This window comes from Leopardus geoffroyi, chromosome B4 (assembly GCF_018350155.1).
Source record: "Leopardus geoffroyi isolate Oge1 chromosome B4, O.geoffroyi_Oge1_pat1.0, whole genome shotgun sequence".
Classification (NCBI taxonomy): domain Eukaryota; kingdom Metazoa; phylum Chordata; class Mammalia; order Carnivora; family Felidae; genus Leopardus; species Leopardus geoffroyi.
The window spans coordinates 2,898,154-2,925,250 of NC_059341.1; the positions used below are offsets into that span (position 1 = coordinate 2,898,154).

Consider the following 27,097-nt stretch of genomic DNA (forward strand, 5'->3'; position numbering starts at 1 on the left):
TCCTGTCACTAACAGTAGGTACACCCCGATCGGTGCTAACTGTTCCAGACGCTACACCAATTGCTTCGCACACAGTCGTTCACTCCCTGCCATAAATACGCAGTGTTTTATGGAGAAGGAAACAGAAGGTCCGAGTGGTCACAGTGCTTAAGACACCTGCCCTCCCAGGGATGCCTGGGTGGCTCAGTCGGTTTAAGTGTCCGACTTCGGCTCAGGTCATGATCTCAGGGTCCGTGAGTTCGAGCCCCGCGTCAGGCACTGTGCTGACAGCTCGGAGCCTGGAGCTGCTTCGGATTCTGTGTCTCCCTCTCTCTCTCTGCCCCTCCCTTGCTTGTGCTCTTTCTCTCTCTCTCAAAGGTAAATAAACATGACAACATTTTTTTTTGAGGACAACTGTCTTCCCAGTGGTCGGGGAGAACCTGCCGTGATCCCTGAGGACCAAAGGGGAAGACACTGGGGAGCTCTAGAAAGAACTAGAGGCTAATCTAGATCTGTGTCCTTGACAGTGAGATGCCAAAAATACACCGTCAGTCATTTTAAAATTCCCTTCATGCTCACGGACCTGAGGGCTCAGGGCCGACTGACAGTCACCGGTGCCACGGCTTCCCTCATCCCATCAGGCACCTGTTCTCACGAGAGACGCTGTGTGTTCACTCTGGTCTCGAGTGAGCGGGCCTTCCCTCGGGCTCACCGACTGCTTGCTTATGGAGCATCTACGGTTTTACTTTTGGAACCACCGTAACTAAACGTGTGCAAGGACTCTACTTTGCAGTTGTTGGGTTAAATTAGCTTGCTTCCTCCCCACCCTCCACAGCTGTTATTACTCTCAAATATGTTTCTCCCGTGAAGAACGCGTTCTTGGTTATCAGAGGGCGTGAGGGCTAGAATGCGACTGCCGAGCGGAAGGCAGGTTTGTGCTGCCGCCTCGAGGGAGACACGTCTGACGGCCGCACTTTGGGGAACGGGGAGAGCGGGAGGAGGGCTGCTGAGAAGCCGGCGGGAGCCCCACCTCATGTTGTCACGGTTCAGCACGTGCTTCGTGATGCGAGGCAGCTTCCTCAGGACCTGCCTGATGTCGCTCATGCCCACCATCCTCTTCATCAGCTTCACCTGAGCCAGAGAAAGCCACACCTGCACGCGGGCCCCCAGGCATCCGTGCCCGTCCGGAAGCCAAACCCCGACTCGAGAATCTGGCCGTGCCGCGTGTGGGGCTCGCCAGCCAGGCTTGGGGGTGGGGGGTGGGAGGAGGAAGGTGAATTACAGGGATCTTTCCCTGTGAAACGCGACCGGCTGGAGTTAGCTCTCCTGGGACGCGACAGTCCGGCACCAGCGCTGGAGGCCCCGGCCGGTGAGTCACCTGGTCCATCCCGCTGAAGGTCTCCTGCAGGTGCCCCGCCGGCGTCAGGGTCCTGCCGGCCCGGACCATCGCGTACAGATGCCCCGAGTCAGGCACTCCGTTGGACAGCTCTTGAGCGGACATCGTAACCAACACTCGGAAATATTCTTCTTCTTCAAAGCATGGGCTTCGGGGAAAATAAAAGCGTATTCAGTTCCTGGAGACCCGGCCACACCCCTTTCGAGATCCGGAAAGTTCATTAAATGTCGGTTTCCAGACGATGCGAACACCGTCAGAAATTTTACACGTCCACAGGAATGACAACTAAGATGCAGGCAGAAACCACAAACGACAAATGAGTAAAAACTCCTACTTTCACAACACTGGAGACTCAGCCCTCTGATCTAGCCCCAGGAGGAAGGTCTTTACAGACAGTTACCTGTGGAATATCTCACTCCACAGATGCATCATGTCTGGCAGGTTTCTATCAAGGCAGAAGGATGAAAACAGCACACCCTAAACCATGCAAAAAGGAAGAAATGACGACTTAATTTCAGGGACAAAGAACATGCTGGAGCAATGCCGTGGAGCGCCCAGTGACGCAGAGGGAACCGCTACCTGCTCGTACACGTCCAGGTGCGTGCCATCAGGGATCACGTGGGGCGACGCGGCCATGCCCCCCGTTTTCAGCTCGATCTGCTGAGCCTGCTGTCTGTAGTCCAGAAGGCCGCAGCCCAGCCTGTCAGAGCAAAGAAGGGTTCCCCCACCGCCAGTGTGGTCTGGGCCGCGTCACCCTCCGCTGTGAGCCACTGGCACGACCGTGGCCACAGCCTCCAGCGACCCGCGTCCACACCCCTAACCACACCTGCCCACCGCTCGCGCTCCGTTCCAGGCAGACACGATGTGTGCGGGGACTCCAGTCAGCGGCATCCCGCCCGCCCAGCCCACAGGCAGCCACTGCCCGGCGCTAAGCACGGAACCCTAAGCCCTGCTTTGCAAGGCCGAGCTTCCCCACGTTCTTAATGCTTCCTGTTCTCTCTGCTTCTAAAACGTTCTGGCCCAGATTTCATCTGCTCAAGTGTTCGGTCTCAGAAAGGAGATCTGGAGAACCGGCCTCTGTGAGCTTTTAAGAAAAGAAGTCCTCTCGGCACGGGTGATGCTTTTGGAAGAAACAGCCTAACCCTAGCTCCCAAGGTAAGAGAGGCCGGAGGCCACGGTGACACCCGTGAGGCCCCCCAGAAACGGCTGTGCCGTGAAGGACAAGTGGGGGGCTGTGTTCAAGGAAGGGCAAGAACGCGGCAAAGGTCGGAGGTGTCTTCCCATGACCTCTGCTAGGGTGCACGGGACCTGTGTCCTCTGACATGAAGCCCACGTGTGTGACGGGGCTCCAGCCTACTTGCTACAGGGTTCCATCCCCCTGGTGTCCTGGCACACAGACACGGAGCTGTGGCCCCGCCACGGCCAGCCACAGAGACCCAGAAGAGGAGCGGGCCGTGATCTCAAATCCACCCGGACGCCCGCTCCACCAGGGGTCATGGCGTCACACAGCTCAGTGGAGGCCACACGGCCTCTCCGGGTCACCCCACGCCTACGTGGCCGACGTGCGGATGTTTTCTGATCAGGACACCGTTGTTTTCGCAAAAACACTAGGGCTTTTCCAAACTAAAACGACTCGCTAAAAGGTGATCGCTGACGCACCGAGACACAGCAGCTGCGCGTCCGCGCAGAGACCCACCCCAGGCCCTTACTTGGTGAGGACGCTGCAGAAGAGGGGCACGTAGGGCCGGAGCTCCTCGGGAAGGGTGTGCAGGCTGCAAAACGCTCTGAAGTACACCACGCCGTTGGTGGGCTGGGCGCAGTACTGCACGGGGGTCTCGCCGGCTGCGGGGGCACAAGCAGCCCACTTCTCAGTCACCTCCTCACTCTTCGGTATGCCCTCCTCAAACGCTCCCCCCCGAGGACACCCACACCCCCGGCCAGGCCCGGACGGAAGGGGCGCTCCTCGGGCCCTGCGGCTGCCCTGCCCACCGCCCCCCCCACCCCCCCCCCCCCCCGCTGCGTGCGGCCGTCTGCGCGGTCTCGGGGGGGCTGGCAACACCCGACCCCGCTCCCTTGCCCGTCCCATGTGCCCCCCGTCCCGCGGTGAAGACATGGGGGACGTTAACCCCGCTTCCCAGAGGCCTCGTGCACTTATGTGCACACACACTACCCGGTGGTGGTAAACACAAGGAGCCGCGTTAAGACAAAGCGGAAGCGAGGGCGCTTCTCAAGATCAAGGCGATCCCGTGACCTGAGTGACACAGCCCAGGTGTGGGCTCCTCGGGCACGTGCCCCCACTTGCCCACGAGCGGCAAAGTGGGCGAGACGGGAAGGAGCCGGCAGGGGGCGCCGCAGCCCCCCACACCCCCACTCCCAGCACGGCCACGCGCTCCGGCTCCCCACGCGGCCTGCCACCTCCCCCGGACGGGGCTGGCTGGGCACGAGGGTGCCGGCGTGGACACAGAAACAAGACCGAGCCTCCCGCTGACCTGCCAGGGCCACCTCCAGGTGCGTGAGCGGGATGGTGGGCTCGATGTCCGACACCTTGAGCGCTGGCAGGCAAGACGTGTCCTGAGCTTTGCTCTGCTGAGTCTGTAATTCCAGACCTAGAACCACGCAGAGTGACGAGCAATCAGGGCAGGAGCTGGGGGGTCTGACGACCCGCTCGCCTGCGCTAGGGCCGGCCCACACGGACGGCAGCCACCCGGGGCACCGCGGCTTGCCAGCTCTGCCGTTGCCGAGCAAACCCAACTCGGCACAATAGCCTGCCCGGGAGGCCGAGCTTTCCCAAGTGCCCTCCTGCCCACGACGTGAACGGAGAGCTGTGCTGGGGCCACTGCTGTGCTGAGGGCCGGGCCGGGCTTGCTCAGGCTCCTCTCCACCCCACCAGACTGTACTAGAGCCCGAATGCTCAGCCCGCTGCTGTCAGACTTCCAACCCATTCCTTGCTGGACCGGAATTTCGTAACTTCCGCACTTGCTTTGTCTCCTTCCAGCCGTGCCAGCCTCAGCACGGTGCGTGTGCAACCACGGGTTTCACACGTTCTGCAGATGCTCCAGCAGACGTTTTCTCGGCCTGACCTCTCACAGCTCCCGAAAGAGGGGAGAGGCCCCTCCTTCCGGAGTCACAGAACCTCGCAGCCCGTCAGGGCGGGAACCCCAGAGGCTGGGCGCAGAGTCTGCAACGGCGCACGAGGGAAAAACACTGCGCGGTCTCCAGTTCCGTCAAACAAACAGCTTCATTTCTCGCGCGTCCGAGAAGCTGAGTGGACCTGGCCTCCGCATCTACCTCCGAGGTCCCGACACCTGACGGCAGACTGCCAGCCTGTCCCGTGGGGGCCCATCCCCGGCACAGCACTGTTGCCGCGGCTGGCCCACAGCCCTCGCTCCGGGAGACGCCAGGGAGTGGGCTCTTGGCGGCTTCCCGCAGACTGCCAGGCCCCCACCAACTGTGGGCTGACTCCCCCACCCTGCCCCTCCACGTCACCTGGGTCTGTAGGCGGGAGCTCAGGAGCCCGCCCCGTCCAGGTCTAGGGCCCCCTGGTCCTGGGCGGCACCCTCACCTCAGCACCTGCTCTCCCAGAGTGCCCGGGGTCAGCACAGAACTCTCCGGCAGCCCGTCCTCTGCCAGGCGACAGGCTCCCGGCTCCCGACAGCGGGGCCAAGGCACGTGACCAGTGACGCAGACACCCCAAACCGGAAGACCGTTCCAAGTCAGTCTCCTGCCCCACCGCTCCCACCGCGCTCCTCTACAGAGTAAACTCGGACGCACAGACCGCTCGAGCCGCGGTCCACACCCGGGACGTACTGGCCGGAAAGACCCCTCACGTGCCCCAGCACCGTGTCACACTTAACGGAACTGCGCAGTGATCTGCAAGCGAAAAACACGTTTCTGTAATGTGGGCCTCCATCCGCTCACACGCGAGTGTGGACCAGAGCACATGGGTTTTCTTAGAACCGAGCACATCTCGGCGGCCAGGCCAAGAGTCTGGCAACTCAAGGAATGTACCAGGTCCTGTTGCTTAGGCCTACAATTACGCTCCGGGCCACAAAGGGCTTTAATCAAAAATGGAAAACGGGTGGGGCTGCAGCAAACTAAAAGCTTCTTCACAGCAAACTATCAACAAAACGAAAAGCAGTACGGAATGGGAGAAAATATTTGCAAATTACATCTGATAAGGGGTTAATAGCCAAATATATAAGAACTTCTACAATTCAACAGCAAAAAAGCCTGAATAACCTGATTAAAAGTGGGCAGGGGATTTGAACAGACGTTTCCCCAGAGAAGTCATCCAGAAGGCCGACAGGCCAAAATGAGAAGATGCTCAACATCACAACCACCAGGGAAATGCAAATCAAAACCACCACGACCTGTCAGAGTGGCCAGAATCAGGAAGACCAGAAGTGTGGGCTGGTGAGGGTGTGGACAACGGGGAGCCTCGGGCACCGCTGGTGGACGGAGCGCGGGGCAGCCGCCGCGGAAAACAGACGGAGGTCCCATTCCATCACAGGATCGAGCAATTCTGCCCTTGGCATTTAACTAAAGAAAACAAACTCTGACTTGAAAGGTGTCCGTACCCCCACGTCCGTTAGTGTTGTCCACGACGGCCAAGATAAGGGAACCACCTGGGTGTCCATCGGTGGGGGAAGACGTGGTTATACGTACAATGGATGCTATTCAGTCGTAAACAGAGAATGAAATCTTGCCGTTTATGACAATACAGAGGGCATCGTGCTAAGTGAAATGAGGCAGAGAAAGACAAACACCTTGTGATCTCACGCACACGTGGCATCTGAAAAAGCAAACGCCAAGCTCGCAGTGATGACAGACTGGTGGATGCCAGAGGTTGGTGGGAGGCGTGTGAGGGATGGGCGAAAGGGCCAAAGGGTACAAACTTACAGTCTAAAGTCATGGCACGGACCGCACAGCACGGGGACTGTAGGTGAGAACGCTGTGCTGCATGTGTGAAAGTGGCTAAGACAACAGATGTCACGAGTTCCCGTCCCACGAGAGACAAATTGCAACCGTGTGGGGACAGGTGCTGACTAGCTGCCCTGTGATCATTTTGCAAGATGGACAAATGTCAACTCACTGCTATATCCTGAAGCTAAAATAATGCTATACCAACTGTATCTCTTCCTTATGAACTTATTAATAAATCCATTTATAAGATTGTCCTCGGACAGAGAACATATCAGATATTAAACGTATCAGGACAGTACAGCTGACCTCAGCCAAAAGGCCAAGAAGCAATCAATCAATTAATTATACCTCAGTTTAAAAAAGGAAGACGGAACTTGATGACCAGCACTCATAAAACAGAAGGAATTATTATTATATTACTCACAATTAGCGAGCTCCGTTTATGATTACTCACAATTAGCTGGCTACATTCATGAAGAGCTTAAAAGAGCTGTATGCAAAAACCAGAACTCCAAGGTAGAGTCACAAGTTACATGCTCAAATTACCTTTACTAGACTAAATCATCTGAACCTTAGCGTTACTGACTTCCTACCTAAAGCCAACTCCGCTGCCCGATAAACCTGATAATCCCTCACGTGATCCCAGCCAACTGCTATTCTGGCGGGGTGGCCGTGTCCCTGTGTACTGCAGATCGATTCGGATAGACTTTATTTATTCGTGTAATTTACCTACGATAAAACCCACGGTTTTAAAGATACAATTCAATAAATTCTACAAACGCGTAAAGCTGTATAATCATCACATTGCGGTATCATTTCCGCCCCCCAAAAGTTCCCTCCTGGCTCCCTGCAGGCAACCCCCGGGCTCACTCGCCTTCTGTCAGTATAGTTTCACCGCTTCTACGGTTTCATGTAAATGACTCACTGGGCAGCAGGCACTGTTTGGGCCTGGCTAACTTCACTTAGCACAATGCTTTTGAGGCTCTCGTCACTACGAAGTGCATCGTACTTTGCTCCTCTTTGTGGCTGAACAGTATTGTCACTGCACAGATATACCAGGCTGATGGAAATGTGAGCGGTTTCCAGTTTGTGTGGACATGTGCTATTGTTTCTTTTGGGCACATCATGTGGAGGAGACCACTGGGCCTTAGGGTGTGTTTAGCCCAGGAAGGGATTAGGTACCCGTCTCTGTCTGCACCCAGGCCTGCGCCACCCGGCCCCCCGCCGTGTGTCACGATCTGGGGGGGAGTATGTTCTGAACTCCCCAGTGGATGCCTGAAACCATCGATAGAGCCAAACCCTGTATATACGTACGCATAATCAAGTTCAATTCATAAACTCGGCACAGCAAGAGTGACAACAACTGATGGCGACACTGAGCAGTGTCAACGATGAACTGAAAAAAAGGTTACGTGAACGCGGTGTCTGGCTCTCTCCAAATGCGTCCTTGTGCTGTGGGTGAAAGGCATGACAGATGCAGGCACCATGACACAGCTCTGACAACGCACAAGGAGAATCGCTTCCAGCCCTTGGGTGACCGTGGGTCACAGGGTGTGTGTGTGGGGGGCGGACCACAGTGCCTTTCCTCTCTAGCGCTCCTCCTTTCCTCACCCACAGGATGAAGCTTCTGAGAACAGGGCGATCCTACTGGGGTTGAAGCCATCGCATCCAACTGTGACCTTTGTCGGTGCCCAATAAATACGTGGTAGTTCAAATGACACTTGCCTCCAACTATCCGCTCGTTTCACAAAGCTCACTGGGGTTGGGGGAAGGCTAGGGAATCAGGAGGAAATTACACATCTGACCTTTTTCATAGATCTGCTTCTTGTCTTTCGGGGAAAGAGAGTCGATCTTTTGCTTCAGTTTTTCTGTCTCCTTCTGTGTTTGTTTCTCAAAATACTTGTCGTCGGGTTTCATCGACAAAGTCAGCTTATGCGGATTATTCTGCAAAAATCACAGCAACAGAGAGAGAAGCTGAAACAAGTTTCGCTGGAGGCCAACCTGCTGACGAGCCGCCAGCGCCACTCCATGGGCCCGCAGGTGCACCACCCGTTTTAATTAGCCACGACGACAGAACACACCTCAAAGGCGGTCCTACGGAAAGTGCACGAGCCGCGTGAGACCCCAGCCGTCACCCTCACACACGCTGTTCTTCTCACTACTGGGTGCTTACTGTTACCGTTACTAGGTCTAAACCAGGAACCTATCAATGTTGAACATTCTCTTTATACCTTACTTGCACATTTGGACATTATAAATCTTTGACTTTAGGGGGCGCCTGGGTGGCGCAGTCGGTTGAGCGTCCGACTTCAGCCAGGTCACGATCTCGCGGTCCGTGAGTTCGAGCCCCGCGTCGGGCTCTGGGCTGATGGCTCAGAGCCTGGAGCCTGTTTCCGATTCTGTGTCTCCCTCTCTCTCTGCCCCTCCCCCGTTCATGCTCTGTCTCTCTCTGTCCCAAAAATAAATAAACGTTGAAAAAAAAAAATTTAAAAAAAAAAAAAAAAAAAAAAGAACTGAAGAAACTAATGTAATGTTTATCTAGACTTCTCAAAGGTTAGAACTCAATTCTTCAGGATTTTGTCAATTACGAGGACGAAATAAACATCCACCTCATGTAAAAATGTTAGATTATTTAATGTGCGTCTCTCACTCAACAACTAAACACACACACAGCACACCTGTCTGTAGCACTACAGAGAGGAGAGAGAACTGCACTACAATACAAACCTTATCCAAAGTAACCTGTAGTAACAGATGGCAGGTCGAGTGGCCAACCTATGCCCTACGTCCAAAGTATGTGCCCAAAATGTGTGCGCAGTGCACAACCGAGCGACCCTTCACTACACAACAGTCCAAGCCCCATGGTGAAGCCTTCCGAGTCCCACCACATTCATGGTCATCTTCCAGGGAACACACACCAAGTACAATGCCCTAAAGCAAGGCAACAAACGAGCAAGCATCAAAAGAATCCATCATAAAGACCAAAATACCCACACATTTAGGGGACTGCTGTATTCTCGACAAAAGTCAAGGCTTCACCCGGGTGAATTCTACCAAACGTTTAAAGAGTTAACATCTATGTTCCTCAAACAACTCCAGAAGGCACTACATAAAAGAAAACAGGAGGCCAGTATCCCTGATAGACACAGATGCAAAATCATCAATAGATTATCAGCAAACCACATTCAACACTAGCATTAAAATGATCACTCGCTGATAGAGGCAGAAAAAGCATTTGACAAAATTCAACATATGTTCATGATAAAAACTATCCACAAAGTGGAGTTAGAGGGAACACAGCTGAGCATGACGAAGGCCATGTATGGCAAACCAAGGGCTAACATCACACTCAAAGGGGAAAAACTGAGAGCTTCTGCTCTAAGATCAAGAACAAGACAAGGATGTCCACTGTCACCACTTTCATTCAACACAGTCCTGAAGTCCTGGCTGTAGCCATCAGACAAGAAATATAAAGGCATCTAAACCAGGCAGGACGAAGTAAAATTGTCACTGTGTGTAGATGACGTGATACTATACAAAGAAAACCCTAAAGAGTCCACCAAAAACACTGAGAATAAACGAATTCAGAAAGTTAATACATAGATATTGGGTGTTTTTATACACCAATACAAAGGTAGTAGAAAGAGAAAATAAGAAAACAGTTCCATTTATAAGTGCACCAAAAAGAATAATACCCAGATATAAGCCTAACCAAAAAGTCGAAAGACCTGTGCTCTGCAAACTCGGAAACACTGACACACAGTGCAGACGACACACCCAGAAAAGACACACCGTGCTCACGGACTGGAAGAAATCACACTGTCAAGTGCCTACACTACAAAGCACTCTACAGATTCAGTGTAATCCCTATCAAACCACCAACAGCATTTTCCACAGAACTAGAATGATCCTGTAATGTTTACGGAACCCAAAAGACCCCAAACGGCCAAAGCAATTTTGAGAAAGAACAAAGCTGGACACAGAATCCTAGATCTCAAGATTTACTCCAAAACGGTAGTCATCAAAACAGCATGAGGTCGGCTGGGAAGACGGCGGAGGAGGAGGGCTGTAAGCTCACCTGGTCCCAGGGACACAAAGAAAAAACACCCACATCGGTGCACATAACCCAGAGAACGACCTGGACTCTGGCAGAATAAACTCCTCTCCAGGTAGAGGCTGCACCAAAGATGGCAGGAAGGGAGAGAAACAATCCATGGCTGTCCATGGCAGAGAGGGAGCAGGTGACACAGAAAAGGGTGGAAACACACTATTGCCCTGGGAAACCCACCACTGGAAAGGATGAATCCCCTTTTGTCTTTGAAAATGAGAGGGGCTGAATTTTGTCAGTTCTTACACCTAGTGGGGCATAAAGCCTGGAATTTTATTTTTTTTAAATATTTTTTATTTGAGAGACAGAGCGAGAGTGTGTGCAAGCAGGGGAGGGGCAGAGAGAGGGAGAGAGAGAATCTTAAGCAGGGCCCATGCTCAGCATGGAGCCCAACATGGGGCTTGATCCCATGAGCCTGGGATCATGACCTGAGCCAAATTCAAGAGTTGGGACACAAAACTGACTGAGCCACCCAGGCACCTGAAGCCTGTAATTCTTTTTTTTTTTTTTAAATGTTTATTTATTTTAAATTTTTTTTTTTTCAACGTTTATTTATTTTTGGGACAGAGAGAGACAGAGCATGAACGGGGGAGGGGCAGAGAGAGAGGGAGACACAGAATCGGAAACAGGCTCCAGGTTCTGAGCCATCAGCCCAGAGCCCGACGCGGGGCTCGAACTCACGGACCGCGAGATCGTGACCTGGCTGAAGTCGGACGCTTAACCGACTGCGCCACCCAGGCACCCCAAAATGTTTATTTATTTTGAGAGAGAGAGAGTGAATGAGCAGGGGAGGGGAAGAGAGAGAGGGAGAGAAAGAATCCCAAGCAGGCTCTATACTGTCAGCACAGAGCCTGATGCAGAGCTCAATCTCACGAACCATGAGATCGTGACCTGAGCTGAAATCAAGAGTTGGGACGCTCAACCAACTGAGCCACCCAGGCACCACCCGAAGCCTGTAATTCTAAAATTCAGCATGAGAAGATGTTAGTAAGTGGAGTTCCCACCTTTAAAGAGACAGCACACCAAAAAGTCTTTGCAAATACAGCACTTTGAGAAATGTCAGGGGCAGAAAGGAAGGAGAGTGATCGACTCACAGCGAGGCCCAGAGAGACAGGGATCAAGGGAGACCCCTCCAGGAACAAGGGAGGTGACCGGTACCATTTTCCTCTCCCATCCCCAGCACAAACAATGGCCACCTATGGGAATCAGCAGCACACTGACACTCTTTATGAAACTGGCTTGCACCAAGCCACGCCTCCCCCATGCTTCCAGGGATCTGTTCTTCCTAGTCACACTCGCCTCAGTCCTGGCACTGTGGGCTCCTCCCCCAGAAGACTGGCACAAACCCTGCCAACACATCTCCGACCCATGTGTTTTGAAGGACCTCAGTTCCAGTGGCAGCAGGGGAAGTACTCATTCTTCAAGCACACCACTGCATATCTTGTTATATCGTGCCCCACACCTGCTGGAGAACAAACACTGCCCACAAGGCAGAGAGAGCCTCTGCAGACAAGCAGACTGAAGGAAGAAGAGGCCAGGGCTCAACAGCAGGGCACACAACTCACCTAGGAGACACCCCCTGAAGTGCCAGGCCCTGCGGAGCAGGGGACACTGCACTGCCGGGCACAACAGGGCATCTTCATAAGGCCACTACTGTTAAGAGCAAGACAAGGAGCTCACTTTCTAAACACACGGAAACAGATACAGAGAGTTGGACGAAATGAGGAGACAGAGGAATATGTCCCAAATGAAAAGAAAGGACCAAACCACAGCAAGAGACAAAAGTGAAACAGATAAAATAAAAAATACAACTGATGGAGGGGCGCCTGGGTGGCTCACTCGGTTAAGCGGCCGACTTCGGCTCAGGTCATGATCTCACGGTCTATGAGTTCGAGCCCCACATCGGGCTCTGTGCTGACAACTCAGAGCCTGGAGCCTGTTTCAGATTCTGTGTCTCCCTCTCTCTGACCCTCCCCCATTCATGCTCTGTCTCTCTCTGTCTCAAAAATAAATAAACGTTAAAAAAAAAAAAAAAATACAACTGATGGAATAAACAGCAGACTAGATGAAGCATAGGGCTGAATTAGTGACCTGGAAGACAGAATAACGGAAAGTAACCAAGATAAACAGGAGAGGGGAAAAAATTATGCAAATTGAGAATAATCTTAGGGAACTCAGTGACTCCCATCCAACAGAGTATAGGGATCCCAAAAGAAGAGACAGAAAAGGGGCAGAAAATTTATTTGAAGAAATAGTAGCTGAAAACTTCCCTAATCTGGGGACGTTAACAGATGACAGATCCAGGAGGCACAAAGATGCCCCTCTGACCCAAAATCAACCCAAGGAGGTCCACACCAAGATACACAGTAATTAAAATGGCAGAAAGTAGTGATAAAGAAAAAAATCTCAAAAGCAGCAAGAGAAAAGACATTACACACAAGGGAAATCCCCACAAGGCTATCAATGGATTTTTCAGCAGAAACTTTACAGGCCCGAAGGGAGTGGAGTGATATATTCACAGTTGAAAGAAGAAAACTCTGCAGCCAAGAATGCTCTATCTAGCAAGGCTATCATTCAGAACAGAAGGAGAGATCAAGAGTTTCTCAGAAAATGAAAACTAAAAAAGTTCATGACCACTAAGCTAACCCTGCAAAGAGGTATTAAATATTAAATATTAAAGGGGACTCCAAGTGCAATTATGAAAAGTAAAAAACACAAATGCAGTAAAAACAAGTGTTTGTGCAAAAATCAGTCAAGGGATTCATAAAATAAAAAGAGGTGCAACACCACATACTTAAAATGTGAGGGAAAGAGATGTTAAAGAATGGGTTCATATTTAAGTGACGAGTCAACTTAATACAGACTGCTGAATGGAGAAAATGTTATACACAAACTGAATGGTAACCACAAGTCAAAAACCAGTAATAGATACGCAAACACAAAGAAAAAGGAATCCAAGTATATCACTAAAGGAAGTCAACACACCATGAAAACACGAGAAGAAAGGATCAGAGAAAATCTATGGAAACGACCACAAAACAAGTAACAAAATAGAAGTACACACCTATTGATGTAGAAAATGCTGGGGTTTGAAGCCGATGGCCAAGAAAGAATTCATGAGGTGTGTTTGGTGCAAAAAGTTGGTTTATTAAAGCCCAGGGGTGGGACCCATAGGGCAGAAAGCTCCACCGGGGTTGTGACAGGTAACTGACTACCTTCAGGTTGGGAGGGGATCAGGGACAGCACAAACCTCCAAGGTATTTTGGAAACAAGGTTTCCAGGACCCTGAGGGGACTAGATACTGTTAGGAAAAGATCATTTATTACTGTTTAGTAAACCTTGGTCATGAGACCCTAGAGATGTACATCAGTGAGCCATGTGCTTGGGGAATGACTGCTAACATATATTTGGCAGAGATAAAGGAAGTTTTCAAAGTAATTTTTATATGTTAAAGTAGACTTACAGGATCCTGGAGGTCAGGATAATGTTAAGCTTCGATTGCCTTTTGCCCTTTAGCAAAGTGTCACTGTCGAGGCAGCAGAGGGAGGTCACTCTGCCTGTGTCAAAGATGGTCAATGGACTGTAGGCAGTAAGGACATTTCATTTTTCATTTGCTTCTGTTTCCCACATCACCTATCAATAATTACTTTGATTTTTTTTTTTTTTTTTTTTTTTTTGGAGAACGTGTGTATGTGTGCGCAAGTATAGAACGAGCAGAGAGAAAGAGAGAAAGATCTCAAACAGGCTTGCCCGATGCAGAGCTCGATCTCACGACTACGAGATCATGGACATGAGCTGAAATCAAGAATTGGACACTTAACAGATTGAACCACCCAGGTGTCCCCATAATTACTCTGAATGTGAACGGACTAAACACTCCGATCAAAATAAACAGGGTGACAGAATGAGTAAAAAAAAAAATAAGACCCATCGACATGCTGCCTGCAAGAGACTCATTTCAGACAGAAAGACACCTGCAGACTGAAAGCAAGAGGAATGGGTTTGAAACACCTGTCGTGGAAACAGATGGTGAAAGGAAGCTGGGGCAGCAATCCTTACATCGGATAAAACAGATTTTAGAGCGGACTCTAACAAGAGAGAAAGAAGGGCACCATATGATATTAAAGGGGACAATCTAACAAGAAGATGTCAAAATTGTCAATATTTATGCACCCGACATGGTAGCACCCAAATACATAAAATAGTTAATAACAAATATAAAGGATCTACTCGACAATCATACAATAACAATGGATGAACAGATCATCAAAAGAGAAAATCAACAAGCAAAAGTGGCTTTGAAATGACACACTGGGCCAGAAGGATTTAACAGATATTATCCAGAACATTCCATCCTAAAACAGCAGAATACACATTATTTCCAAGCGCACATTGAGCATTCTCCAGAATCACATATTAGATCACAAAACAAGTCTCAGCAAGTTAACAACAAAAAATCATGCACCACAATCAAGTGGGATAGATTCCGGGAAGCAAGCGTGGCTCAATATTTGCAAGTAATAAGTGTGATGCATCACATCAGCAAGAGAAAGGATAAAACATATGGCCATTTCAACAGATGCAGAAAAAGCATTCGACAAAGCACAACATACATTCATGATAAAACCCTCGGCAAAGCAGGTTGAGAGGGAACATACCTAACATAATAAAGGCCTTATATGAGAAACCCACAGCTAGTATCATAGTCAATGGTGAAAAATTCAGAGCTTTTCCCTTAAGGTCAGAAGGAAGACAGAGATGTACACTCTCACCACTTTATTCAACACAGCACTGTGAGGCCTGGCCTTAACAGCAATCAGACGACAAAAAGAAATAAAAGACATCCAAATTGGTAAGGAAGAAATAAACTCACTATTTATGGAGGACATGTGACCATACAGCGAACCCTAAAGACTCCACCAAAAAACCAGGACTGATACATGAATTCAGCAAAGCCACAGAATACAAAATCAGCACACAGAAATCTACTGCATTCCTATATACTAATAACAAAGCAACAGAAACTGAAATTAAGAAAACTATCCCATTTACAACTGCACAAAAAACAGTAAAATATCCAAGACAAAACTTACCTGAAGAGTTGAAAAACCCATACTTGGAAAACTATAAATACGGATAAAAAAAATTCAGGGCGATGCAAAGAAACAGAAAGACATTCCATGCTCATGGGTTGGAAAAACAGTGTTAAAATGTCTATACTGCCCCAAACTATCTCCAGATTGAATACAATCCCTGTTCAAAGGCCGACAGCATTTTTCAGAGAACTGGAACAATACTAAACTCTGTATAGAACCACAAAAGACCTTGACTAGTCAAAGGAACCTTGAAAAAGGAAGCTGGAGGCATCGCCATTCCAGACTTCAAGTCATATTACAAAAGCAGGCGCAACTGCAACATTACGGTACTGGCATAAAAACAAGTGAGAGACACTTCTCCAAAGACACAGATGGCCAAGAGGCACAATGAATGCTCAACGTCATCGCTCACCACCAGGGAAGTGCAAATCAAAACCATAATGAGGTACCACCTCACACCTGTCAGAATAGCCGGGCTCAAAAGAAGTAACAGGTGTTGGCGAGCATTGGAGAAAAAGGAGCCTTTGCGCGCTTTTGGTGGGAATGTAAACTGGGGTGGCCACTGCGGAAGGCAGTATGGAGGTTCCCTAAAAAACGAAAGACAGAAATAACCTATGATCCAGTCATTCCACTACTGGAGATGTACAGAGAAAAAAACGAAAACACTCGTTTGAAAAGATCTGCGAGCCCGTGTGTTTACTTCAGCTTCATTTACAACAGCCAAGATACGAAAGCAGCCTAAACGTGCGCTGATAAACAATGAAGATGTGCTATACATTCAATGGGATGTTACTCAGCGATGAAGAATGAGATCTTGCCATTTGCAAGAACGTGGAGGGACCCAGAAGGCATTATGCTAAATGAAACAAGTCAGAGAGAGACAAAGGACGTGTTTTCACTTACATGTGGAATCTAAAAAACAAAAGCGGAAACAGGGGTGCCTTGGTGGCTCAGGTGGTTGAGTGCCGACTCTTGATTTCGGCTCAGGTCATGATCTCATGGTTCATGAGGTCCAGCCCCGTGTCAGGATCAGCTCTGCCGGAGCCTCTTTGGGATTCTCTCCCCGTCCACCCCCCCGGCCCCTCCACTGCTCGCATGGGCTCTTTCTCTCTCAAAATAAGTAAACATTAAAAAAAGAAAAAAAAAAAAAAAGCAGAAACGCAGCCATAAATACAGAGAACTGATGCTTGCCATGAGGGGGGAGGGGTGAGGATGAACAAAATGGGTGACGAGGAGTGGGAGGTCAAGGCTTCCGTTATGCAATGAACAAGTCACGAGCATGGAAGGAACAGCATGGGGAACAGTCAATACTGTGACTGCACTGCAGGTGACAGATGGTAGCTGCACTTACGGGGAAAAGAAAAGAACCTGCATAAAAATAACCAGAATGTTCACAGAGTTAGGGGACTGTTTTGTATTCTACACAGGCGTATTTTCTTGTGCTCCGTTTTAACAAGCTTTGCAAATACTGCATTTTTCGCACAAACTGAAGGTCTCAGCACTGCGCTCGCTTCCTGTCTCTGCGCCACATCGTGGTAGTTCTCGCCATGTTTGAGACGGTTTCCTTGTATTTATTATGCTCATCTGTGATCGGTGATTGCTGAGGCTACTACTGTAACGTTTTGGGGAGACGGGAACACACCCACACAAGACGGTGAACTTAATCGATAAAGGTGTGTGTTCTGACTGCTCCACCCGCCATTCCCTGGTCTCTCTCCCTCTCCTCAGGCCTCTCTATCCCGATACCCACCAGTATTGAAATTAGGCCAAACATTAACCCTACAACGGCCTCTGAGTCTTCAAGTGAAAAGTCACACATCTCTCACAAAGAAGCTCGAAACAATTAGGGGTGCCTGGGTGGCTTGGTTGGTTGAGCGTCTGACTCTTGATTTCTGCTCAGGTCATGGTTTCAGTCCACGAGATGGAGCCCTACACGGCCTCTGACAGTGCGGACTCTGCTTGGGATTCTGGCCCTGCCTTCCCCTGCTTGTGCGTTCGTTCTCTTTTTTCTCTCTCTCTCAAAATACAATAAAGCTAGAAATGAGTAACTTACTGAGGAAGGTATGTTGAGAGCTGGGAGAAGCCAAGCCCAGCCCTTGCACCGGTTGGCCAGGCTGTGAATGCAAAGGACAAGTTCTCGAAGGAGATGAAAAGTGCTGGTCCAGGGAACACACAAGTAAGAAATGAAATCACCTTACTACTGATACAGAGACAAGTTTGAGGGGTCTGGATGGAAGATCAAACCAGTCCTAACATTCCCTTAAGCCGTAGTCTCACCCAGGGCAAGGCCCGACCTCTCTTCAATTCTAGGAAGGCCGACAGGCGAGGGGAAGCTGCAGGAGCTTGAAGCAGGCAGAGCTTTGAAAAGTCGTCTCCAAACACGGCAGTGCAAGGGGAAGGAGCGAGTTACCCAGGTAAGTATTAGGTATTAACCAGGAAGTTATTAACGTCGGCTACACTAAATGAAAGATGATCAATGTAGACGAAATGGCCATAGAGGGAAGAAGACACCACCTAGGACTTACCATAGCTAGACACGAGTCAACACCTGGTTTTAAAGCTTTGAAGGACAGGGTGACTTTTGTCAGGGGCTAATGCAGCTGGTGACTTCGGGTTGAAGCCAATGCCCATTGACCATTCCAGAATGCCTAGCACCCTTCAGAACTATGCTAAATCCATTTTGCCTGTGCTTTGGAAATGAAACAACAGAGCCTGGATGACAGCACTTCTGTTTACAACATGGCTTACTGAACATTTTTTTGTTATTTTGAGAGAGACAGAAATGAAGAGAGAGCACAAGCAGAGGAGGGGCATAGAGAGAAAGAGAGAGAGAATCCCAAGCAGGCTCCGCACTGTTAGCACAGAGCCTGACGTGAGGCTCGAACTCATGAACTTCAAGATCATGACCTGAGCTAAAACCAAGAGTCAGTCACTCAACTGACTGAGCCACCCAGGTGTCCCGTAGTTTCCTGAATATTTTAAGCCCACTGCTGAGCCCCACTGCTCAAGACAACTCCTCTCAAAATATGACTGCTCATTGACAATGCACCTGGTCACCCAAGAGCTCCGATGGAAATGGATAACGGCATTATTATTGTTCTCATGCCTGTTAACACAACACCCATGCTGTAGCCCATGGCTCAAGGAGTCATTTCAAATGTCAAGTCTTATTATTTAAGAAATACATTCCATGAGGCTATCCCTGCCATTCCTCTGATGGATCTGGGCAAAGTAAACTGAAAACCTTCTGGAAAGGATTCTCCATTCCAGATGCTATTAAGAACACTCATGATTCGTGGGAAGGAGTCAAAATATCAACATTCACAGGATAACAGGAGTTGGGAGAAGTTGGTTCCAGCCCTCGTGGATGACTGTGAGGGGCTCACGACCTCAGTGGAGGGAGTCACTGCAGATGAGGTGGAAACAGCGAGAGGACCAGAATCAGAAGTGGGGCCTTGAGATGGGACTGAATGGCTGCAATCTCAGGATAAAACTTGAACGGATGAGGAGTTGCTGCTTCCCATGGGTTCCTGAGATGGGATCTATTCCTGCTGAGATGCTGTGAAGATTGTTGAAATGACAAGAGGATTCAGGATATGACACAAACTCAGTTGCAAAGCAGCAGCAGGTTTGAGAGCATTGACTTCAATTTTGAAAGTTCTACTGTGGGTCAAATGCTATCAAACAGCATCACCTGCTACAGAGAAATCATTCATGAAAGGAAGGGTCAGTTGCCGCGGCAAACTTCATTAGCTATCTTATTTCAGAAATTGCCACGGCCATCCCGACCTTCGGCAACCGCCACCCTGATCCGTCAGCAGCCATCCCATGGAGACGGGACCCTCCACCAGCAAAGATTAGGACTCCCTGAAAGCTCAGGTGGTTGGCATTTTTTTAGCAATAAAGTGTTTTTAACTAAGATATGTACATTGTTTTTTTAGACATAATGCTACTGCACACTTAACAGACTTCAGTGTAGAGTAAACATAACTGTTACGTGCACTGGGAAACCAAGAAATTCACCTGACTCGCTTTATTTCAATATTCACTTTACTGCCGTGATCTGGAACCATTCACACGATCTCTCTAAGGTATTGCTTATAGAAGGAAAACTGGAAAATCAACAAATACAGGGAGTTACACAACACATTCTTAAACAACCAATAAGTTAAAGAAAAAATACCCTGAGACAGGTGAGCCTACAGGCAGAACATACTGAAAACTACAGGCTCCCGCAAATCGCGTTAAGAGTGATGGTATACACAGTAAACGCGTACATTGAAAACAAAGAAAGGCCACAAAGCCCAATGGGTAACCTGTCACTACACATTCAGAAAACAGAAAAGTGGGATCCACCCAAAACAAAGCTAGCAGGATAAAGGAAACGATAAAAATTAGATCACGGCTAAGACTTCTTCACACAGACTGCTGGACGTGACGGACCTTTCGACAGACAAGAAAAAAGGGAGGCTCAAGTAAACGCAGGGATGGAGAGGGGTGCCTTAGCACCAACAGTACCAGAATCAGAAAGATCAGGGAATAAGAATGCCAGGGAATACTGGACGATCACACACCAAACTGGACAACCTAGAAGAAATGGACGAATTCCTAAAGCCACACCCCCCCAGACTGAAGTGTGAAGAAACAGAAAAATCTAAGAAAATCAGTAACTACCGAGGACACTGAGTCAGTCATTTGCCAAAAAAAATTAAAAAATAATAAAATAAAAACCAAAAGACTCCCAATGAAGAAAATCCCAGTACAGTATTTCTTCGCGGTGAACTCCACCAAACTCTGAATGACAAGGGAACACTAATTCTTATCAAAACCTTCCAAAAAACTGTGGTGAATGGTCTCGTCTTTCTTTCAACAAAACAGAAAAACATGCCCGCGGATGTTTTGTTAATTAGTACACACGCACACATATATTCCTCTGTAAAAAACACACTCAGGTATTCACGTAAAAAGCCAACTTGCATCAGGATCCGGAAAACTACATTTTTTAAGTTATTACGAGCATTAATTAATAATTAAGAAAGGCTGTCCCCATTCACATAAATCCTCCAAGTTTCTCACCTTAAAATACTGTTTTACTTTTTCTTGCAAGAAGTCTGGATTCTCCCGGAGGCACTGCCTGAATCGAGCCACCTGACTTCCCAGCTTCAGGAGCTCCACCGGGTCCCCGTCGTGGTTCCAGCAGGGAGCAATGTACTGCAAGCGAGAATTTCAGAGCCACGGCGCGCCTCGCTCGTGAGCTCTGTGGTTGCTCAGTAAACAGCAAACGGGACCCTTTACTAAAACACCAGCTTCTGTGGCTACAAATACCACAGATGACGGTTCAGAGCAAAGATCAAGTCATTCTTTGGTCAGGAAAATTTCAGATCTGTTTTTTCTCAATAAAATAAAGAACGGGTCTTGAAATAATTTTTAGAAGCATAACTACCAACAATCAACAGTTATAAACCTCTAGCCATAAGTATTGTGTCAACTTATCTTGCCTTAAAACATAAGCTACCAAAAGGCCAATTACACTGTTAAAAAGACACAACATATCATAAAACTAAGTTATAAAAGTAAACATATCCAATCCAAAATGGCACAGCTTTCAAGGTTCAGATGACAGGCGCTGTGAATATCTGTATCCTCAGCTGTCACATACCCATTGGTCATGAAAGTTAAAGCAAAACAAAACCCACAAACAGAGCACGAGAGGAAGGAGGTAGGTGAGAAATTACACACAGACGTCAGGGTGAGTCCAAAGCTGACAGACTGATGCTTCATTTGTATTTCGATTTTATGTAGAAGAGCCTCTATTTGATCATCTTCAAATCCTTTCCTAAAAAACAGAGAACGGAGATGATGATTTGCAAGGAGGCACTAAACAACCGTAAGTGGACGAATACGCGTTTTATGAGGAAAAAAGCCCAAAGATGCGGCTGGGGTGGGGAGGGGGGTCCCGCGTGGAAAGCATCAGGGATGGAGAAGGTCGGCCCGGCGGCGGCCAGCAGCCACACGCACTGGAGTACTTCCTCGATGGTCCTGTCGATGATGTCCCGGACGGCCTGGACGTCCTGCTCGGCGACCCCCTGCAGGCCCACGCTGAAGTAGGCCTCCCTCGTGGAGCCGTTGTACCTACGACACAAAGGCAGACTGTGCAGCAGCCGCGGACACGTTCCGCGCGCGGTGTGCCCGCTGGAAGGTCACGCACTCTCGACCGCACGGCCACGGACACTTGAGGCTCCCGAGTCCTCCAAGAACAAGCCAGTGACGGCGGTGCTCTCGGACATTTGGTCCGCTCACTGTCACACGCGTGTCCACTTAACATTCCGAAAAACCAATACAATTTGAACTTTACAGAGTTATGGCACAATTAAATCTAAAAACAGAACTGCTGTGCTTTTACAAAATTTTAAGATTTGAAAGAGTACTTAACAACCTGGCTTTTCAAACGGGCAGCAGTATGCCATCCTGAGATCTTGAACAAGCGATCTTTCTTTTCTCTTTTTCCAAACGTCCCCTCCAGGAGATGGAATTATCTGTACTGGACCCACAATTTAAGGCACAGTTCTGTGCTTGGGGCGGGAGCGGAACCGTCCCGCGACTGGGAGGTGTCAGGCATCCTACATCCTTAACCCCACCCACCAGGTGCCGACACCCCTCCCTAGTCGTGTCGACCAAAAATGTGTCCAGACACCGTCAAATGTCAAAACTGGCCCCAACCGCGACTACTGACCCGATCGTGAAACCTACCCGACATCAGGAGAGAAGTCTGTGCCAAGCCCAGATTCAATTAATGCTTTGTAGAAGGGGGAGTTAGGTCCACTGATCAAGAGTGACGACAGAAGGTTTAACGTGAAGGCTTCAAACGTATCAGTGATGCTTAATGCAAAGGGCAGGGGAGAAAAAGGGAAACCGTTGGCCCTCATTAATGTTTTCAAAATCATTAAAATCACCAATAAATCGACTTTCATTTCCAAAGCTGACCTAATACAAATTCTTACACTTTAACCTCTATTTTTTAAAAAAAATTTTTTTTTTTCAACGTTTATTTATTTTTGGGACAGAGAGAGACAGAGCATGAACGGGGGAGGGGCAGAGAGAGAGGGAGACACAGAATCGGAAACAGGCTCCAGGCTCTGAGCCATCAGCCCAGAGCCTGACGCAGGGCTTGAACTCACGGACCGCGAGATCGTGACCTGGCTGAAGTCGGACGCTTAACCGACTGCGCCACCCAGGCGCCCCTTAACCTCTATTTTTAACTTACATGGATAAGAGAGAATAATTTTTTTTTGGTTTGCAAAGTTCTAGTAAACCGCATTATTTTGGGGTCCCAAACCATGAAGCTGATTTAGCCGCATATCGAGTGCTATCATACTACAGTGTGCCAAGCACTCCGACCTGTATCATCCCAATTACAACTGCACTGTCTACACCTCGACAGGAGCAGCACGGCAGAGGACCCCTTCCTGCCCGCGTGCCCCCACATGTCCACGTCTCCACAACTACAGAATTGTGTGTGTCGTACGTTTTTGTCAAGCCAGCGTTCGCTGCGCTCCTCTCCCACTCAATGGCATCGGGGATCCCACCCCACAAATGTTAACCGCTGTCCGAGCCACCTTTCTCCACAGAAATAAGCTTTACAAAGCAGCGAGAAGAGAAGTTACATTTTTCTTGATAGCTAGTGAAAGTGATTTCCCCCAAACCACCCCAGATGCTGCTAAAGCCCTCCCTGACATCCACCGGCTGCTGGACTTGGAAATTCCAACCGCCGACCCATTTACACTTGGAAAACTCGCCTCTAAAGCTGCTAACCTGCACTTTCCCCAGTTCACAGCGGACACTTACTCTGGTAAGAGGAAGCCGACCCCGACGGTTGTCTGTTTAGAGGAATCTGCAGCCAGTGCGTCTGGGCCACATGTTACCTGGAACTCCCTCTGTAAAGCAACACGATGCTTTAAGTAGGGACAGAGTAGGAAAGACTAGGTTTAATCTAGTAAGTTCCCTGTGTGTGTATAACGTGGCCCAGGAGATGCTTTTCACTAAATTAACTTTCTTTTCAGACACATAACTGTTCCTTAGGCTCAAGAAGCTCTTACGTTCAAGGCAGAGCCCTCCACATTTGAAAATCCTGTGATTAGTACGCAGTTTGGCTCTCCATTTCAATGTACTGAGTGTCTATTCTCTGGATGGGGACTTACTGGCTTATCCCAAGGCTTCTGAGTGGGCACTGCAGTATTTGGCTTAATTTTCTCAAATTTACTCAGTGCTTCCTCGTGAATTTGTCTCAGATGCTGTTCTAACGGGAAATTGCCATAAGTGAAGAACCTGAAATGTTGAGAGAATATATCAGTCTAGCTCAGTTTACACGATTGGGAATCTACACAGATGTCTTTCTGTATCAAATGGAAGGTACACAGAGTAGGAAAACCCTCAGCTCACCTCATCCCACAGACACAACCAGATCCAGTCCCATCTAGGTAAACAACCCAGGAAACCACGCACACACTGCCAGAACAAACGCCACAACTATACACAGAGAAGAGTACACACTGAAGAGGGAAGGAGGGGCAGAGTCGCTGTGGGGAGCTAAATGGACCAGCAGACCGTCTGCTGGAGGAAGGGCCCATGGGCAGGGAGAGGGGACAGAAACAGACTGTCACTCCGGGGAGAGCACATGGAAAGATGAATCCCCGTAATATTTGGCTCTGAAAATGAGAGGGGCCGGATCTCACGAGTTCTTACAACTAGCGAGACCTAAAGCTGGAACTTTAAAAATTGGCAGGCTCTTTCTGGGAGAACCTGGAGGTGATAGGAAGCAGAGTCCCTGCCCTTGAAGAGAGGGCATAACAAACAGCCAGTGGAGATAATGCAAAGAAGCAGCAGCTTGAAAAACAGAGGGGCAGGCAGGAGGGTGTCAGAGCGTGTCCCGAGGGACAGAGATGACGGGAGACTCCGCCAGGAGCAAAGACCTGCTTACACTGTGCCCCCCGACCCGCCCCCCGCCCCGCCTCAGCCCCAGTGCTGGGGATCCCCTCCCACAGGAGCCCAGGGCACACCTTCCCATCACCGTGTTTCCTAAATGCATGCTTTACAGGGGTGGCAGCCACAGCAGCCGATCACCTCCAGCGGAGGACACACACCTTGGTAAGACTGCATGCCCCGCGCACGCGCACTTTGCAGGTCTCCCCAACTGACCCCGGTCTCCTGCACGGCAGCACATCCCCTCTGGCAGAGGACCAGTGCGCCTTAAAAGTATGCACCTGCCCACTACTTTCAAGAGCGGGGGACACAGCTGACTTTCACACAGAACGGATACTGAGAGCGAGACAATGAGGACACACAGGAATGTGTCCCAACTGAAAGAATGAGACAAAATGACAGCAAGAAACCTAAGCAAAATGGAGAAAAGCAACGTGCCTGCTAGAGAATTGAAGGTAATGGTCATAAAGACACTCCCTGGACTTGAGAAAGGAGAGGAAGACCTCAGTGAGGCCCCAGCACAGACCAAAAAGGACCCATCAGAGATGAAGAGCACAACAGGTGAAACTGAAATATTCTAGGTGGAAGAAATAGCAGACTGGAGGAAGCAGAAGAAGGGATCAGCAACCTGGAGGACAGAGCAATGGAAAGTCATCAATCAGAGAGAAAAGAATTCTGTAAACGACAACAGACTTAGGGGACTCAGTGACATCATCAACTGTAGTTGACATCTGCATTTTAGGGATTCCAGAGGAAGAAGAGAGAAAAGGGGGCATAAAGGTTATCTGAAGAAATAACAGCTGAGAACTTCCTTAATCTGGGGGAAGAAATCCAGATCAAGGAGGCCCAGAGAGCCCCGAACATAATCAACCCAAGGAGGTCCACACCAGGACACCTAGTAATTAAAATAGAAAAAAAAAGTGATAAGGAGGAAATTTTAAAAGTCACGAAATAAAGTTACATACAAGGGAAACCCTGTTAGGCCATTAGTGGATTTTTCAGCAGAAACTTTGCAGGCCTGAAGGGAGGTTCATGATGTATTCACAGTGCTGAAAGGAAAAAATCTGCAGCCAATGATACTCTGTCCAGAAAGGCTATCATTCATAACAGAATGAGAGATAAAGAGTTTCTCAGATAAACAAAAATTAAAGAAGTTCATGACTACTAAACTAACCCTACAAGATGTTAAAGAGGACTCTGAGCGGAAAGGAAAGACCATTAATGACAGTAAGAAAATTAAGAAACACAACAGCAGTAAAAACAAGTATATCTGTAAAAATCAGTCAAGGGACTCACAACATAAAAGGATGTAACATATGACACGATATACCCAAAATATGGGGGAGGGATAAAAAATGGGTTCAAACTTAAGCGACCATCAACTTAATATAGACTGTTATGTGCTAAAGAGGACATATACAAACCTAATGGTAACTGTTTATCAAAATCCAGTAACAGATGTGAAAAGAACAAAAAAAAAAAAAAAAAAAGAATCCAAGTATATCACTAAAGAAAACCAACTTAGAGTGAGAGAAGAACTAGAAAAATAATCATAAAACAAGTAACAAACTGGCAGTAAGTACATACCTATCAATAATCGAATATACATAACCAAATACTCCAATCGAAAGATACAGGGTGATGGAATGCATAAAAAACCAAAACCCATCTATATGCTGCCCACATGAGACTCATTTCAGACTTAAGGACACCAGCAGACTGAAAGTGAGGGGATGGAGAAACATCTATCATACAAATGGAAGTGAAAAGAAAGCCAGGGTAGCAATACTTACATTGGATGAAATAAACTTGAAAACAAAGTCTGTAACAAGAAACAAAGAAGGGCACTATATAATCATAAAGGGAGCAACCCAACAAGAAGACAGAACAATTATAGGGGCACCTGGGTGGCTCAGTCAGTTAAGTGTCTGACTTTGGTTCAGATCATGAACTTATGGTTCATGGGTTCGAGCCCCACATCGGGCCCTGTGCTGATAGCTCAGAGCCTAAAGCCTGCTTCCAATTCTGTCTCCCTCTCTCTCTATCCCTCCCCCACTTGCAGTCTTTCTAAAATAAATGTTAAAAAAAATTTTTTTAAAGAAGATGTAACAACCATAATATTAATGCACTCAACACAGAAGCACCCAATACATAAAGCAGCTAATAACAAACATAATGGAAGTAATCGATAGTAACACAGTAATAGTAGGGAACTTTAACACCCCACTTACATCAATGGACAAATCATCTAAATAGAAAATCAAAAAGAAACTGTGGTTTTGGATGATATGCTGGACCAGATGGATGTAACATATATTCAGAACATTCTATTCTAAAACAGCAGGATACACATTATTTTCAAGTGCACATGGAACATTATCCAGAATACACCACATATTATGGCACAAAACAAGTCTCAACAAACTCAGAAAGACTGAAGTCATACCATACATCTTTTCTGACCATAACACTACGAAACTAGAAATCAATCACAAGAAAAAAACCAGAAAGAGCACAGATATATGGATGCTAAATAATGTGCTACTAAAAAATGAATGAGTCAACCAAGAAATCAAAGAGGGTATCAAAAAAGACATGGAAACAAATGAAAATGAA

General features: G+C 48.3%; 1 protein-coding gene and 1 pseudogene across 4 annotated transcripts in view; both read right to left on the minus strand.

Moving 5' to 3' along the window:
- Positions 1–27,097, minus strand: part of PITRM1 (pitrilysin metallopeptidase 1) — a 45,501-nt gene that overhangs the window by 4,783 nt on the left and 13,621 nt on the right. For all 4 annotated transcript variants that reach the window (XM_045464461.1, XM_045464463.1, XM_045464462.1 and 1 more), the window contains 13 exons: positions 23,701–23,827; positions 23,348–23,436; positions 22,253–22,381; positions 21,521–21,634; positions 21,242–21,338; positions 20,579–20,713; positions 8,104–8,242; positions 3,865–3,981; positions 3,085–3,217; positions 1,955–2,075; positions 1,776–1,852; positions 1,358–1,523; positions 1,010–1,110 (listed from right to left, as the gene is read on the minus strand). In XM_045464461.1, the coding sequence (XP_045320417.1) occupies positions 1,010–1,110; positions 1,358–1,523; positions 1,776–1,852; positions 1,955–2,075; positions 3,085–3,217; positions 3,865–3,981; positions 8,104–8,242; positions 20,579–20,713; positions 21,242–21,338; positions 21,521–21,634; positions 22,253–22,381; positions 23,348–23,436; positions 23,701–23,827 (1,545 nt within the window). The remainder of the gene's footprint in view (positions 1–1,009; positions 1,111–1,357; positions 1,524–1,775; positions 1,853–1,954; positions 2,076–3,084; positions 3,218–3,864; positions 3,982–8,103; positions 8,243–20,578; positions 20,714–21,241; positions 21,339–21,520; positions 21,635–22,252; positions 22,382–23,347; positions 23,437–23,700; positions 23,828–27,097) is intronic.
- LOC123592369 lies at positions 6,465–6,629 on the minus strand (annotated as a pseudogene).